Source organism: Tamandua tetradactyla, chromosome 5, assembly GCF_023851605.1.
Source record: "Tamandua tetradactyla isolate mTamTet1 chromosome 5, mTamTet1.pri, whole genome shotgun sequence".
In the NCBI taxonomy this organism is placed as follows: Eukaryota; Metazoa; Chordata; class Mammalia; order Pilosa; family Myrmecophagidae; genus Tamandua; species Tamandua tetradactyla.
The window spans coordinates 26794866-26809172 of NC_135331.1; the positions used below are offsets into that span (position 1 = coordinate 26794866).

The window sequence follows — 14307 nt, forward strand, 5'->3', positions numbered from 1 at the left end:
GTGTCGCCGCAGCGCCGGCCCCGCCCTCCCCCGCTTTCCGCACCCCCCCTCCGCACCCTCCCCTTCAACCCCGCGGCCGCGGCCCAGAGCGGTTCTAGAGCAGAGGCCTTCGCGGAGCCCAGGTGAGCACCCACCCGGGGACCCCGGACCCCCTGCCCGCCCCAGCCTCCCCGCCTGTGCGCCCCGGGGCCACTGAGCTCGCTCGCTGGGGCTGGCACCCGAGGTGGGGGCATGGGGGCGGGGGCGGCTGGTGAGAATCGGCAGCTTGGTTGAGACAGGCCGGGGGTGGGGGGGAAGAATTGAGCTGGAGAGCACCCTCCCCCCTTTTCCCCTGCCCCGCTTGCCGCGGGGTCCCACTGTGAGTCAGCTCCCCTTCCGGGGACACCCGGGGCGACCGGGGGTCGGGGATTGAGACCCAAGGGCTTCCCGGAGAGAGGGAACCGCACGTGCAAAGGAAGGGAGAGTCCTCAGGTTGGCGGCTGAGTCCCCCGGGCGGGGCTGTGTGTGTGTGGGGGGCTACCCCTTATTCCTGAACGGCGGCCTGGAGAAGTGGAACTCCACCTTCAGGGCAACTGAAGCCACCCAGCTGGCTGCCCAAGGGGATGGGGGGAGGGAGCCTGCAGCAGGCAGGGCCCCGGGGTGGGGTGGGGTGGGGTGGGGTGGGGTGGGGTGGGGTGGGGGAACCTGGGTGAAAGAGCAGGGCCTGGGGTTTGGGATAATCCCTGAATCAGCCCTGGACAAAGGAGAGCCCCGGGTAGGATGTCTGGTGGGTGGTGGGCCCTGCTGCTGCTTTTTGGCATTGGGCAGAGATGAACAGGGGACAGGACTCTGCAAAAAAAAACCTGGGGACATCACACACACACACACTCCCTATCCCCACTCCGCAGGACCTTTGCCTCTGAGCTGGGTGACCCATCCCTGCAGGGGCAGGAGGTCTCCACGCCAGCCTGGCACAGAGTGGGTGCCCAGAGAAGCTGAGGCCTAGGCTCAGGAGGGGATGTACCAGGGAAGGGAGGGGACAGCCAGGGCAGAGCCTGACTTTTCCCGGGATCTGGGGAGCAGTGGGTGAGGTTCAAGGCCAAGGAGGACGGAGGTGGGCAGGGCTAGCCAGAGGTGGGGCAGGGTCTGGGAAGGAGACCCCTGGTGCCCAAGGAGCAGGGGGACAGGCGGGGCAGGTCTTATAGACCCTGCCCATAGCTGCCAGTGGGGGAAAGAGCACGGGTCCGCCCACACGGGGAGACACCATCCCCTTTGCCTGCAAACGGGCACCTGCAGGGCAGGTAAGACAGGGGCGCCAGGCAAAAAATGGGCTCTCCCCACCTTTCCCCCACCCCGCACCTCTGATCTCAGACCCCTTTGCCTGGCATCTGGACAAGCCTTCATGGGCCTTGGCCCAACCTCAAGCTAGACTTCAGGAGGGACTTCCAGGAGCAAAAGGGAGAGGCAGTGGGGTGGGGCGTGGGGATGTGGGTCGTAAACGGAGCCTTCCAAAGTCCACCCTGAAACTGAATCTTGTGGGAGGCCCACCCTGTGGATTTGGGTCCCTGCAACCTCTCTGCACACCAGGTGATCCCTCCCCCAGCCGAGTTGCCCTGCCCGGGGCTTCCTGGGTCTCTTGCCCCACCTGGGTGGGCAAAAGGGCGCGAGGCTGCCTGGATGTCCCCCCTCCCATATACACACCCCTGCTGCCTTGACCTTGGCGTGCCCTTGGGCCCTCAGTTTCCCCATTTGGCCTCCGGTGTGACTTTAACAGCGGCCGGCTGTGTGCCCGGCTCCCCTGTCCCCATCCTGACCCCATCGGGCCCCAGGCTGGCCATTGGCTTTTCCACCAGGAGCCGGGTTTCCCTGGGGACCAGCAGACTGGCCCAGGGCTCTGCCCCGTCCCCAGTCCCCACCTCTTCTGGCCACAGCCCACACGGGGTGGAGGGGACGGGCTGGGCCGCCTCCTGGACCCCTGCCTGCAACCCCTTTGCCTTGCCTTTCCCAGGCCCCCAGCGGCTTTAGTCCATCGCTGGCCTGGGGACAGGAAGCAGAGACTTGTCCTTGGGTAAGGTGGTGTGTGGGGAGTGCTGCCAGTTGGGGTGGGGGCCAAGGATGTCACCCCCCCATGGAAGGGGGGGCTGATGACTTGCTCAGGGTGACCCCAAGTTTCACCCCAGGCATGGTGGCATCCTGGAGGGAAATGGAGCGTCCCAGAGCTCCGTGGCTGCAGGATTTGCAGAGGCGAAGGCAAGGGCTGGGTGGGGAAATCCAAGAGGATTTCCCGGACCTACACGGGTGGCCAAGGTTGGGGGAAAGAGGGGCTCCCCTGGTGGCAGCCACAGCCCGTGCAAAAATGCCAAGACAGGGCAGACAATGGGGCAGAGCCTGGAGGACTTCCAGAAGGAGGCAGCTCCCGGGTCTTTGCACACGCCCATTTCCAGCCCCAAGACTGACTCCTCCAGACACCCCCTCTTCCCATTGCCCTTATGGGTCTTTCTCACCACCCCTGTCTCCGCGCCCTGCCCGCCACAGGTCCCAGAGGCTGCTCCAGCTAGGATGGCAATTACAGCATCTCCAAGGCCCACAGGGGGTCCGGCCCCATGGGGGGCACCCCATGCCTGACTGCCCACACCTGAGTGCCCACCCAGCCCGGGGCCTCTTGCCATGGGCGGCTGCTTCTCCAAGCCCAAGCCAGGTGCTCCCTTCCCTTGCCTCCCTCCTCCCTCCACCTCCCGCCCTCCTCCCCCCCACCCCCTGCCCCAGGCACTGGGCAGGCCTGCGAAGTAGGTCAGGCCTGAGCCAGAGCTGGCTCGGAATGTTAATGCGTGGAATGGGGGTGGGGGGGGCTGGAACTCTTCAATCCCCTACCCCCCACCCCCAGCGGGTCACCCACTTTATCTGGGGTTTTGGGTGCTGGTGGAGGGAGGAGCAGCTGGAACCTTCCTGGAAAGAGGAGGGGACAGTTCTCACTACCGAAGTTGGGAGTGTGGGTGGGGTTGTCTGTCCCCAGGGCTGGGGAAAGGGCCATGTGATGCAGGGTATGGGACTTACCCTCCTGGCCTCAGTTTCCCTCTAGATGACTTCTCAATGTGGCCCTGAGGTTCTCTCTTCCAAGCTGCTGTGTGACCTTGAGCCACTGCCTTAGCCTCTCTGGGCAGATTTCCATATCTGTACAGAAAGTCACCTCCCTGCCTGGTCCGGTGGGGGGAGGGGGAAGGTTCTGGCTAGGGGAGAGGGTGTTTTGGGGTGCTGGAGGAAGCTCCCCATTGGAGACTCGCCGCTGCTAGGCTCTTCCTTGGGACCCCACTCTCCCTTCTCTCCACACCCAGGGGACAAGGGTATGTAGCTGTGGCATACAAGGGCAGGTAGGGAGAGGCCCTTCTTACACCCTGTCTGCACCCATGCTTGCACTCATCCCAGCCACCCCCCCACCCAGGCCACACCACCTGACCAGCTCCCCTTACCTGATACCCATCAGGTTCTGTTAAGTTGGGATCTGTGAACCTCTTCTCTTTTTCCTGGGTTTAAGGGGGGAACCTGGAGGCGTACAGGGGGAGAGGGCTGGCGGTAGAAATACCATCCCCCACCTCCCCACTGCCATACTCTGGATGCCCGTCCCAGGCCCCATCCCACTGCCCTTCCCCGCCCTCAAATGTCATCTGATTTCCCATGACATTCACCTTCCCCAGTGAGGAGTGGGCAGGGGGCCTGGGCAGATATCACCTGTTGAAGGGACCCTCAAAAGGCTGCCTGCCCGGGACCCGTGAAAAACTCCAGGACTGCCCCGCGAGCAGGTCTACAAACTTGGGCTCTTTTCTTTTTTTTAAATTAGGGAAGGTGCAGGTTTACAGAAAAATCATGCATAAAATACAGGAGTTCTCTTCCGCTACCCTATTATGAAATTAGCACCGTGCTTTAGTGTGTCACATTTACTCCAACTGATGAAAAGACGTTATTATAATTGTGCTATTAACTTTAGCCCATGGTTTACTTTAGGGTTCACTGTTTGTACAGCCCTATGTGTTTGTTTTTCAAAATTTTATTCTAGTTACATATATACAATCTAAAATTTCCCCTTTTCACCACATTCAAATATGTAATTTAGTGCTGTTTGTTACATTTGCAGTGTCATGCAGCCAACCCCACCAGCCCTTAGCAAAATTTCCCCATCACCCCAAATAGAGAGTCTGTACAATTTCAGCCTTGACTCCCCATTCCCTACCCTGACCCCAGCCTCTGATAAATTGCATTTTAGTTTCTGACTCTATGAGTTTGCTTGTCTAATGATTTCCTATCAGTGAGAGTGTTCCGGTTTCTCCACATCCCCCCCAACACTTGTTTTTGGTTTTCAAATGGTAGACATTCTAATAAGTGTGAAGTGTAGCTCACCATGGTTTTGGTTTACATTTCCCTAGTGGCTAATGATGTTGAGCTTTTTTTTTTTCATATTGTATTGATCATCCAAAGAAGACATTGCTTCTTTGGAGAAATGTCTGTCCTAGTCTTTTGTCCACTTTTTAAATTGGGTTCCTTGTCTTTTTTGTGTTAAATGGTAGTTCTTTATATATTTTGGACATTAAACCTTATCAGATGTTTTCCAAATATTCTCTCCCATTCTCTAGGATGTCCTTTTAGTATTATGATAAAGTCCTTTGGTATACAAAGGACTTTTGTACACCAAATTTTGATTTAGTTCCACTTTTCTATTTTTTCTTTTTGCCTGTGCTTTTGGTATAAAGTCTAAGAAACCACTGCCTAACATAACGTCCCCCAGACACTTCACTCTTTTCTTCTAGGAGTTTTATAGTTTTAGCTCTTATGTTTAGTAAAGTCTTTGACCATTTTGAGTTAGTTTTTGTATATGCTGTGAGGTAGGGGGTCCACCTTCTTTCATTTGCATATGGACATCCATTTCCTTCAGTACCATTTGTTGAAGAGACTTTTCTTTCCCCTCCAAGTGCTCTGACATGTTCGCAAAAGGTGTGAAGGCTTCTGTCCGAGCTCTCAATTTTATTCCATTGGTCTATATGTCTGCTGCCATGCTGTTCTGATTACTGTAGTTTTGTAATAAGTTTTAAGATCAGGAAGTGTGTGCCCTCCAAGATGATTTTGGCGGAATGTGGGCTCTTGAGCCATCCAGCCCTGCCTCTTGCTGGCTGTGTGGCCTCGGGTGGATGACTGCACCTCTCTGAGCCTCCAATCCCTCAGGTGCAAAATGGAGCTAATCATCATGCACCAGGTGTGAATGAGAAATGCTACTATTCCTTTTTCCCTGCCCTGGGCTTTCTGACAGCAGATCTCCCATCTAGGGCTGTGTGCAGGTGGGCAAGAGCTCAGGCTGGAGGCACCCAAGCTGGGAAGTTTAGGGATGGGGCTCAGGGGGTTTCAAAGCTGAGAATAAGAAGTTTGGGGCATAAGGGCTCAGCCAGGGTCCAGAGAGGCCACAGGGAGACCAGTGCAAGTAGCAGATCCTCATGCCCATTTTCACTTTTTCCCCTGCTCACTTCAATTCTATGGTTTGGTGCACATTAGCTCTGAAGGTTCCTGAGTTCCTCCCCCACCTTGTCATGACCCTGTGGAGTGCCAGTTGCCCCTGTGTTCCCGATAGGAAGACGCCAGGCCAGTCCCCAGAACTAGAAGGAAGAGGGTCTCACTGGCATCTAATTACCTGGCTTTGCCTCCTTGCAGTGGCTGCCAGGAAGCTCAGAGTTACCCCGATGAAACATTGCTACCCAACTCCATCTATTTGAGTTTCTACTCTGGGTTCACATGTATCATTTCCTTCAGCATTAACTATCCTCAGAGAGGACAGGCACTGTCTCCCTATTTAAGATAGAGTTGTTTTAGGCCCCAAGGGGCTAAGGCTGGGGCCCCTAGGTCGTGTGGGCAGCTGGGACTCATGGAGCAGGGGCTGGGAGTGCAGAGATGCTCTCCCCACCCGCCTTCCCTCTGCTCCTGGCGCAACGGCTTCCTGTTAGCCAGCCTCTATGAGCACCTCAGAACCTTCTGGAAGGACATGCAGGATGAAAACAGACAGGCTTGGCCGTTACCGTGGGCCCCCCACCAGGCTGTTCCTGGGAGCTCCCTCCCCACAGCTCGCGTAGCCAGTGTCAGCTGAATCCCAAGTATTTTTCTTTTTAATTCTTCCGAAAACATTCTAACACTGTTACATAAAGGGTGGCAAATGGTGGGGAAAATTCAAAAAAAAAAAAAGAAAGAAAGAAAGAAAAACTCCCCCCTCCTCCCACCATCACCTGCCTGGCTGGGAACATGGGGGAGGCACCTTCACCCTTGCACCCCACACCCTACCCCACTGTGTCCAGGTCTGAGCTGAGAAAGAGGGGCAGGCCAGGCCAGGCGCATTATCACAGCGTGAGACAAGGGACACCAGCCCCAGGCAGTTAGCAGGAGGGAACCCCTGGGGTGCAATTTGTTGGCCAAGGGAACCAGTCGCACAGAGGAGGGCCAGGAGGTGTGATACCCCTTGGGAGCTGGGGAGGCAGCCCCCCACCCCCAGCCCCCCCGGACCCCCTCTGAGTGCAACTTCCCTCCTCCAGCCAGCATGCCATGCAGCAGCAGAACAGGAGGAGGCCAGATTATGGTTGCTTAAAAAACTGTTTATTGTTCCTTTCTAATTAGAAAAATCTCCCAGGCACGCCGTAAGGAATCTGGAAAAGTGCAGAGAAGCATAATGAGCTTCTCCCAGGATTAGACGCTGTGGGCACGCTGTCCCCAGTCTTGCAGCCCCTCTGTCCTGTCCACATGCACCCCTCCCAGAGTGGGGTTCCGGGGGGGGGGGTTCTTCCTCACCCCGTCCCAAGGCCCCAGACCTCTGCCCACGTAAACATTTGAAAAAAAAAACAAGATGAGCCAATGCTTCTCCAATTGCTGAGAGCAGCTATTTCCAGCAGTGGAAATGACATTCTGCAGGCTTTCCTTTCTTTTTATTATTTTTTTAAATTTTGAAAAACCTTCAAGGGAAGGGAAAGTTGCAAGAATAGGACAAGGAGTCCTCGATTTCCAGTTCGCCCACGTCCACAGGCTGTGAACCGAGCTGCCCTCACTTTGAGGCCCAAACACCAGCAGTGGTAGTCTTAAAGGAACCCCGAAACCTTCCTTGTCCTTTATCCTTTCGGAAGTCAGATGGAGACTCAAGGAACCCAGGTGTCTCCTCCACCTCGGTTTTTCTTGAGTATCATAGGGTCAGTGGAGGGAGGCTTTGGGTCCATCCCTTCCTAATTGGGTTACAGAAATAGAAAACAGGCAGAAAATAATATAGGGTGACCCAGAGTGTCCCCCAGTCCTGCCCCTCCTCGGCTCTTTGCTGGTGGTTTTCTGGAGAGTTCTCCCGGCAGGGAGCGGGGAGACCCCATCCCTCTTGCCCCGATGCAGGACTGGGCTGGCGCCCAGAGGAACTGGTCCCTGCCCCAAGCGCGTACACGCGCGCGGGCATGGGACCCGGGCTCTGGACGATCAGGGGGTCAGGGTGGCCCCCTACTCACCGTGCCGCCCCTGCCCCCAGTGGAACTCAAGATTGAGGTGGTGCTGCCCGAGAAGGAGCGGGCCAAGGAGGAGTTGTCGGCCGGGGGCAAGGGCAGCCCCCGCGCCTACCAGGGCAACGGCACGGCCCGCCACTTCCACGCGGAGGAGCGCCTCCCCGGCCCGCACCCCTACCCCGGCGCGCAGGATTGCGTGGAGGCCGCCGTGTGCCACGTCAAGGACCTCGAGAATGGCCAGTGGGTGCTGGGCGTGCGAGGGGGCGTCGGAATACGGGTGGGAGGTTGGGGCTTATCCAGGCCACGACTGGGTTCCCTGAGCCCCGGAACGCTGGCTCCCCCGGGAGGAGGTGTCCCTAGAAATCCGTGTCTGACCTCTGAGCGCAGCCCCCTCCTTTCCCCAGGATGCGGGAAGTGGAGCTGGGCTGGGGGAAGGTGCTCCTGGTGAAGGACAACGGGGAGTTCCACGCCCTGGGTCACAAGTGCCCGCACTACGGCGCGCCCCTGGTGAAAGGTGAGCGCGCGCACACCTGGGCGCACAGGTGCGCGGGCGCGCTGGCGAGAGTCGGCCGTGACGAGGCGGAACCTCCCGGAATGGGGCGTGGCCACGGCAAACCCCGCTCACCCACTGGGCCGCCCCGCCCCCGCCAGTCCCCAGGCCAGCTTGGCTCCTTCCTGGACCTCAGGGTTCCCCATCCAGGAATAGGGCCTGCTGGGCTGCGGGAGGGAAGCGCTGGGTGCCGGGACCCAGGGGTCCTGGGAGGGGAGGTTGTGCCCGTGGCCCCAGGCAAGCCCCGCCCCTCCCAGGTGTGCTCTCCCGAGGCAGGGTGCGCTGCCCCTGGCATGGGGCTTGCTTCAACATCAGCACGGGGGATCTGGAGGACTTCCCGGGCCTGGACAGTCTGCACAGGTTCCAGGTGGGGGCCGGCCATTGGCATGGGGAGGGGCCTGGGCTGCAGTCCCTCCCTCACCCCCCCCCCAAAAAAAACCCCTGCCCCCTGAGCAATGCAGCTGTTGCAGGTGAAGATTGAGAAGGAGAAGGTGTATGTCCGAGCCAGCAAGCAGGTGAGGGGGCTCAGACGAAAGGGAGAGAGGCAGAGAGGGCTCCTGGATTCAGAGTCCAGCCTGTGCAAAGGCCCTGTGGTGGGAGAGGGGCTGGAGGGGGGGGACCTGGCCCTCGGGGGTGATGGCAGAGATTCCAGCTCCCAGCTCCACCCCCACCCCCAGGCCCTGCAGCTGCAACGGCGGACCAAGATGATGGCCAAATGCATCTCCCCCAGCGCTGGCCACAGCAGCAGTACCAACGTGCTCATCGTGGGTGCAGGTTGGTGGTGGGGTGGTGGGGGGCAGGGCGGGGAACGGGACAAGAGGAGGTTCTCTGAGCCACAGCCCCCCGCCCCCGCATCCACCCCACCAGGTGCAGCTGGCCTGGTGTGCGCAGAGACACTGAGGCAGGAGGGCTTTTCAGACAGAATTGTGCTGTGCACACTGGACCGGCACCTTCCCTACGACAGGCCCAAGCTCAGCAAGGTGCGGGTGGGGATGGCGTGGCCGGGGCAGGGCCTGCCCGGGACCCCCAGCCCTCTTCAGCCTGAGCCCCCTGGCCTTCTGCACCTGAGACCCCCGGTCCTCTGTACCCCAACACCCCTGGCCCTCTGCACCCTGAGAGCCCCGGCCATCTGCACCCCAAGACCGCCTGGCCCTCTGCACCCTGAGACCCCCGGCCCTCTGCACCCCAAGACCACCAGCCCTCTGTACCCCGAGGCCCCTGGCCCTCTAAGTCCTGGTTGGGCCCCCTGGGCACCTCACCTCACACCCCTCGGGAGTCACCCTGGGCCCCCCCTCTGTAGAGGCCCTGATAGATCTGGGGTTTGGACCACCCCCCCCATGTCACCCTGCTCCCTGCTCCCATCCATCACCCCCTCCTCCCTTGGTCCCCACATCCTCTGCATAAAATGGCACACTCAGCTGCTCAGCCACCTTCCGGGCCCCCCTGCTGCCCCCCCACAGTCCCTGGACTTGCAGCCCGAGCAGCTGGCCCTGAGACCCAAGGAGTTCTTCCGAGCCTACGGCATCGAGGTGCTTACCGAGGCCCAGGTACACGCTCGATGGGGGGGAACTGAGGCCCAGGCAGGAGTTAGTGGGACACGTGGTTAGGCATGAGGCCAGGGCAGGGTCCTTGGAGCTGGGGGTGGGTGAGGGTGGGTGAGGGTAGGGGTGCTTGGGCTCCTGGCCCTGGTGGGGTTGGGGGGAGGAGGGGAACCTTGAGAAAGCACCAAACAGGTGGCAGGACCCATGTGCGCCGACTGCACCGAGGGCGTGGCTGGGCCCTGAGCAGACTGGCGGGGAACCCGGAGGCGGGCAGGTGGTGCCCTAACTGCGGTGTGGATGGGGTGGGTGGGTGCTGCAGGTGGTCACGGTGGACGTGAAAAACAAGAAGGTTGTGTTCAAGGATGGCTTTAAGCTGGAGTACAGCAAGCTACTGCTGGCGCCCGGGAGCAGGTGTGTGTGTGTGTGTGTGTGGGTGTGTGGGTGTGTGGGTGGGCAGGGGGTGTCCCTAGCCAGCCTGAGAGAGCTCAGCTGCTGGGGGACCCCCTTGCTGACCCCTGGGGAGGGTTGTCCCATCTCAGTCCCAAGACCCTGAGCTGTAAAGGTAAAGAGGTGGAGAATGTGGTGACCATCAGGACACCTGAGGATGCCAATCGTGTGGGCAGGCTGGCTCGGGACCGGAACGCAGTCGTCGTGGGTGCTGGCTTCCTGGGTGGGTGGCATCGCGGGATGGAGGCGGGGGTGGGGAAAGAGATTGCCAGCCCTGGAGGTGCAGGGTGCCAGCCCCCCCCACACTCCCTGCTGTCCCTTTGCCGCTCCCCCAACCCCCCCAGGAATGGAGGTGGCCTCCTACCTGACAGAGAAGGCGCACTCGGTGTCTGTGGTGGAACTGGAGGAGACACCTTTCAAGAGGTTTTTGGGGGAGCGTGTGGGGCGCGCCCTCATGAAGGTGAGCCCCAACACCCCCTCCCCCCTGCCCAGCTCCTAGGCCCCTTGGATCCCCCCACCCTCACCCCCATGCCCAGCCCCTGGCCCACCTGCCCCCACCTGGCAGATGTTCGAGAACAACCGGGTGAAGTTCTACATGCAGACAGAGGTGTCTGAGCTGCGGGCCCACGAGGGGAAGGTGGGTCCCTGCCACCCGCGTCCCATCATGCCCCCCCCTGCCAGCCACCCAGCTCTCACTGTCCCTTCTGCCCTGGGCCACCTGCTCACCCCACCTGCTGTCCCCAGCTGAAGGAAGTGATGCTAAAAAGCAACAAGATCATCCGGGCTGATGTGTGTGTGGTGGGCATTGGTGAGTGCGGGCTGGGTGGGGGGGGAGGAGTGGGACAGGCTCAGTGTCACCTCTATCAAATGGGGGGCATTTTCCGGTGCCCACTGCCCACTCGTGTCCTGCCCTGCCAAGGCGCCGTGCCTGCCACCAGCTTCCTGAGGCAGAGTGGCATCTGTCTGGACTCTCGGGGCTACATCCCCGTCAACAAGGTGGGTGCTGGGCTCTGCCCTGGGTAGGAGGTCCAGGCTGGGGCCCCTGACCCTGCCATGGAGCTCTGGGCCCTGTCTCCTGACACAGATGATGCAGACCAATGTCCCTGGCGTGTTTGCGGCTGGTGACGCCGTCACCTTCCCCCTGGCATGGAGAAACAACCGGAAAGTGAACATCCCACACTGGCAGATGGCTCACATGCAGGGTAGAGTATGGCTGGCCCTGGAGAAAAGGTGGTGGGTCCTAAGGGGCTTGGCTCAGGCCCCTGGGAAGTGGCCATTGGGAGCCGGTCACTAGAAGCTGTCGAGCACCCCCGAGGAAGAGCTTTCCCTGCCCCACACAAGCCCCCCCCCAAGCCACACCTGCCATGTGCACCTGCAGGGGTCCCTTAAGATGCAAGTGCCAGCAAGTTAGCCATCTCACTGCCTCATAGGGAGGACCCCAAGACTCCCTTCCACCCCTGGGACAGGGGACTCCACCCTGCACCCACCTCTTCTTCCCTCTGTCTTGACATTTTTGGAGTATCGGCTGCCAGGAACCCCACTCCTGGTACCAGTTCTGTCTGAGTCCGAGATCTATGGCCAGGTTGGAAGGAAATAGAGGCTACTCATCAGTCATGCATCATAAGGGTTTTCCTGGGAGGCTTATGGAACTGTCAACAGAGCACCCCTGCAGAAGCGGGGCAGCCACCCATGGCCACTCTCTCTGGGGCCCTCGGTGCTGTTATCTGTCCCCCTCTTCAAGCCTGACATGGCTGGTTGGTCAGGTACACAGTAGACAGGACCCCAGGGCACCTCAATTCAGATTCTCCATGCAGGGAAGGAATGGAATGGGTTAGCTTTGAGCCAGGTGCCCCCTCCCAGCTGCAACAGTGGGTGGGCAGTGAGCTGAGCCACAATGGGGGGGAGAGAGAGCTGTGGGGGCGCTCAGGTCAGGCAGTGGTGGAGGGGGAGGAGGGAAAGTGAGGCTGGGGGGCATCTCATGGGCCTGGATCCCCCAGGTCGTGTGGCAGCCCAGAACATGCTGGCACAGGAGGCAGAGATCAGTACTGTCCCCTACCTCTGGACGGCCATGTTCGGCAAGAGCCTGCGCTACACAGGTGACCGAGGGCCTGGGGGTGGGGCTTGGGCATTGAGGGCGGAGCCTAGGACCTGGAGGTGGGGCTGAGGATCTGGGGGTGGGGTCACGACAGAACTAGCAAACACCAGCTAGGACCGTGCTGGGGGTGGGGCCTGAGAGGGGGCGGGGCCCCGATCCTGAGAAGCCCCACCCCCTCCACGTGGCCCACAGGCTATGGGGAAGGCTTCGATGACGTCATCATCCAGGGGGACCTGGAGGAGCTGAAGTTCGTGGCCTTTTACACCAAGTGAGTGCAACGGACGGGAGATGGGTCAGGAAGGGGGGCCTCCTCCGGGACAAGGTGTGCTCCAGAAGTGGGGGGTTTACCCGGAAGGTGCAGCCCATGGCTGGAGCCAGGGGCAAAGGGGGTGGACATAAGTGAGGCAGGAGTCCTGCAGAAGGAAGGCCACGAGGCAGGGGTAATGGTTGCCTATAGCTATCTGGAGGCCCGGCACTCGACCTTCAGGACAGCTCTTCCAGGCAGGTGTTGACACCCCACCCCAAGTGACAGCAGGGAGAGAATGGTGACTCTAGGACAGGAGCCAGGCCCAGGAGGAAGCCAGGAGCCTCCATGGGGGTCCCAGGGGAGCCCTGAAGCAGGAGAGCTGCATGCTTGGAACATGCCCCTCCCTGGGCTCTGGGTGGACAAGGGTCAGTCAGGGTCCTTTGGGAACTGGAGGGGATGCTCGTGGGACAGTGCTCAGGTCCGGCCATTGTCTACCTACAGAGGCGATGAGGTCATTGCTGTGGCCAGCATGAACTATGACCCCATTGTGTCCAAGGTGGCCGAGGTGCTGGCTTCTGGCCGAGCCATCCGGAAGCGGGAGGTGGAGTGAGTATGGGCATGGAGGCCTTGGGGTGGGGAGAACAAGGGGGGCCCCGTCACAGCTCCCACGCCTCAGGGCAGGATGGGGCTATGGGGCATGGCTGTGGCTTGGGAGCCGAGCGGGAAATGTGCTCATGGGGGAGATGTGGAAAAGGGAGGGCTGTGTCCCAGGGCAGAGCCAGGGCTCTGGGATGGGACAAGGCCCATTTCTTGGACTGTCATCTGTCCTGGGACCCATGGCAGACTCTGGACACCAGCCACTACCCCTCCCCACATCTCTAGCACAATGCAGATAGGAATCAACCTGTGCCTTCTGAGAAGCCCCAGGGACTGGGGAAAGCTTGAAGTGGGGGGAGGATAGGGGCCACTGGGCAGGGATGAGGGGCGTGGGGGTGTATGGCCTGAGCTTGGAAATGAGAACCAAGAGGGGATGCAATGAATGACATCCCCTCTTCCTGGCCTTCTCTCTCTCTTCCTCTTGCCTTCACGAAGGCTGTTTGTGCTGCACAGCAAGTACGTTTGTCTTTCTTTGTCCTTTCTGTTGAGGGTTCTGAGCCTTCCCGGAGGGGGTTCTGGTCTACCTTCTCTGTCCAAGTACACACCTCTGCTGGGCACCAGGCCTGGCATGGAGCAGGCCCCAGGCTGTCTTCAAGGGCCAGCTACTTGTGGTGCCCAAAGTGGGAGACCCTCTCATTTTCTGCTCTCATTCCTCTTCCTTTTGTTCCTGCAGGACCGGCGACATGTCCTGGCTCACGGGGAAGGGCTCCTGAGCTCGCATGCAGGAGACTTGGGCAGGAGGGCCGGGGTTCGGGGGACAGAAGCCAAGTCCTGGGGAAGGTGCCAACTTCCCAATTTCCCAGGATCTCCCAGGACAGAACTCGATCCCTTCCATCGCTTGCCTTCCCCTTGCCTAGTCTCTGCTGTCCAGAGATGCCCTGGCTCTCCTCTGCTGGCCTCTGCTGCCACAGATGGCTGGCACAGGAGTTGGGACAGGGCCTGCCTCTTCTCCCTCTCTTGGGTCTGGTCCCCTCCGGGACCTTTTGACGTCTCAGATATTACGTTAAAATAAAAAATGCACACATTTGCAGATCTGTGTGACCCCCAGTGTGATTGGGGAAACACTCATGGGGGAAGAAGCGGACATGGCTCTCCACGGGAAGACACAGGCACACCCCCAGACTTCTCAGTGCCTCACCAAAGAAGTTTGGCTTGAGGGGCGCCCAGAGGAGCTAGCAACTGATTCTGCCTGCGGGGTCAGGAAAAGCTTCTCCCAAAGAGTGGAGATTTTTGAAGGAAGGTCAGTCCAGGCAGAGGGGAGTGCCGAGGGCTCAAGAAAGGAAATGCTTCTT

General features: G+C 59.8%; 1 protein-coding gene across 3 annotated transcripts; it reads left to right on the forward strand.

Moving 5' to 3' along the window:
• The first annotated feature begins 57 nt into the window (after positions 1-57).
• On the forward strand, positions 58-14132 carry AIFM3 (AIF family member 3). Of its 3 annotated transcripts, none has more exons than XM_077160298.1 (20): positions 58-122; positions 2515-2677; positions 7505-7718; positions 7883-7992; positions 8286-8395; positions 8499-8543; positions 8706-8802; positions 8896-9008; positions 9489-9575; positions 9889-9980; positions 10193-10239; positions 10361-10476; positions 10582-10653; positions 10761-10824; positions 10936-11012; positions 11101-11218; positions 12014-12112; positions 12304-12379; positions 12860-12964; positions 13689-14130. In XM_077160298.1, the coding sequence occupies exons 2-20, from the start codon at positions 2647-2649 to the stop codon at positions 13726-13728; spliced, it is 1713 nt and encodes a 570-aa protein (XP_077016413.1). In that variant the 5' UTR covers positions 58-122; positions 2515-2646; the 3' UTR covers positions 13729-14130. The 3 variants fall into 3 exon arrangements, with proteins under 3 accessions (XP_077016413.1, XP_077016412.1, XP_077016414.1); XM_077160297.1 differs by having other exon boundaries at positions 10109-10239; positions 13689-14127; XM_077160299.1 differs by lacking the exon at positions 10193-10239 and having other exon boundaries at positions 10553-10653; positions 13689-14132.
• The last annotated feature ends 175 nt before the right edge of the window (positions 14133-14307 follow it).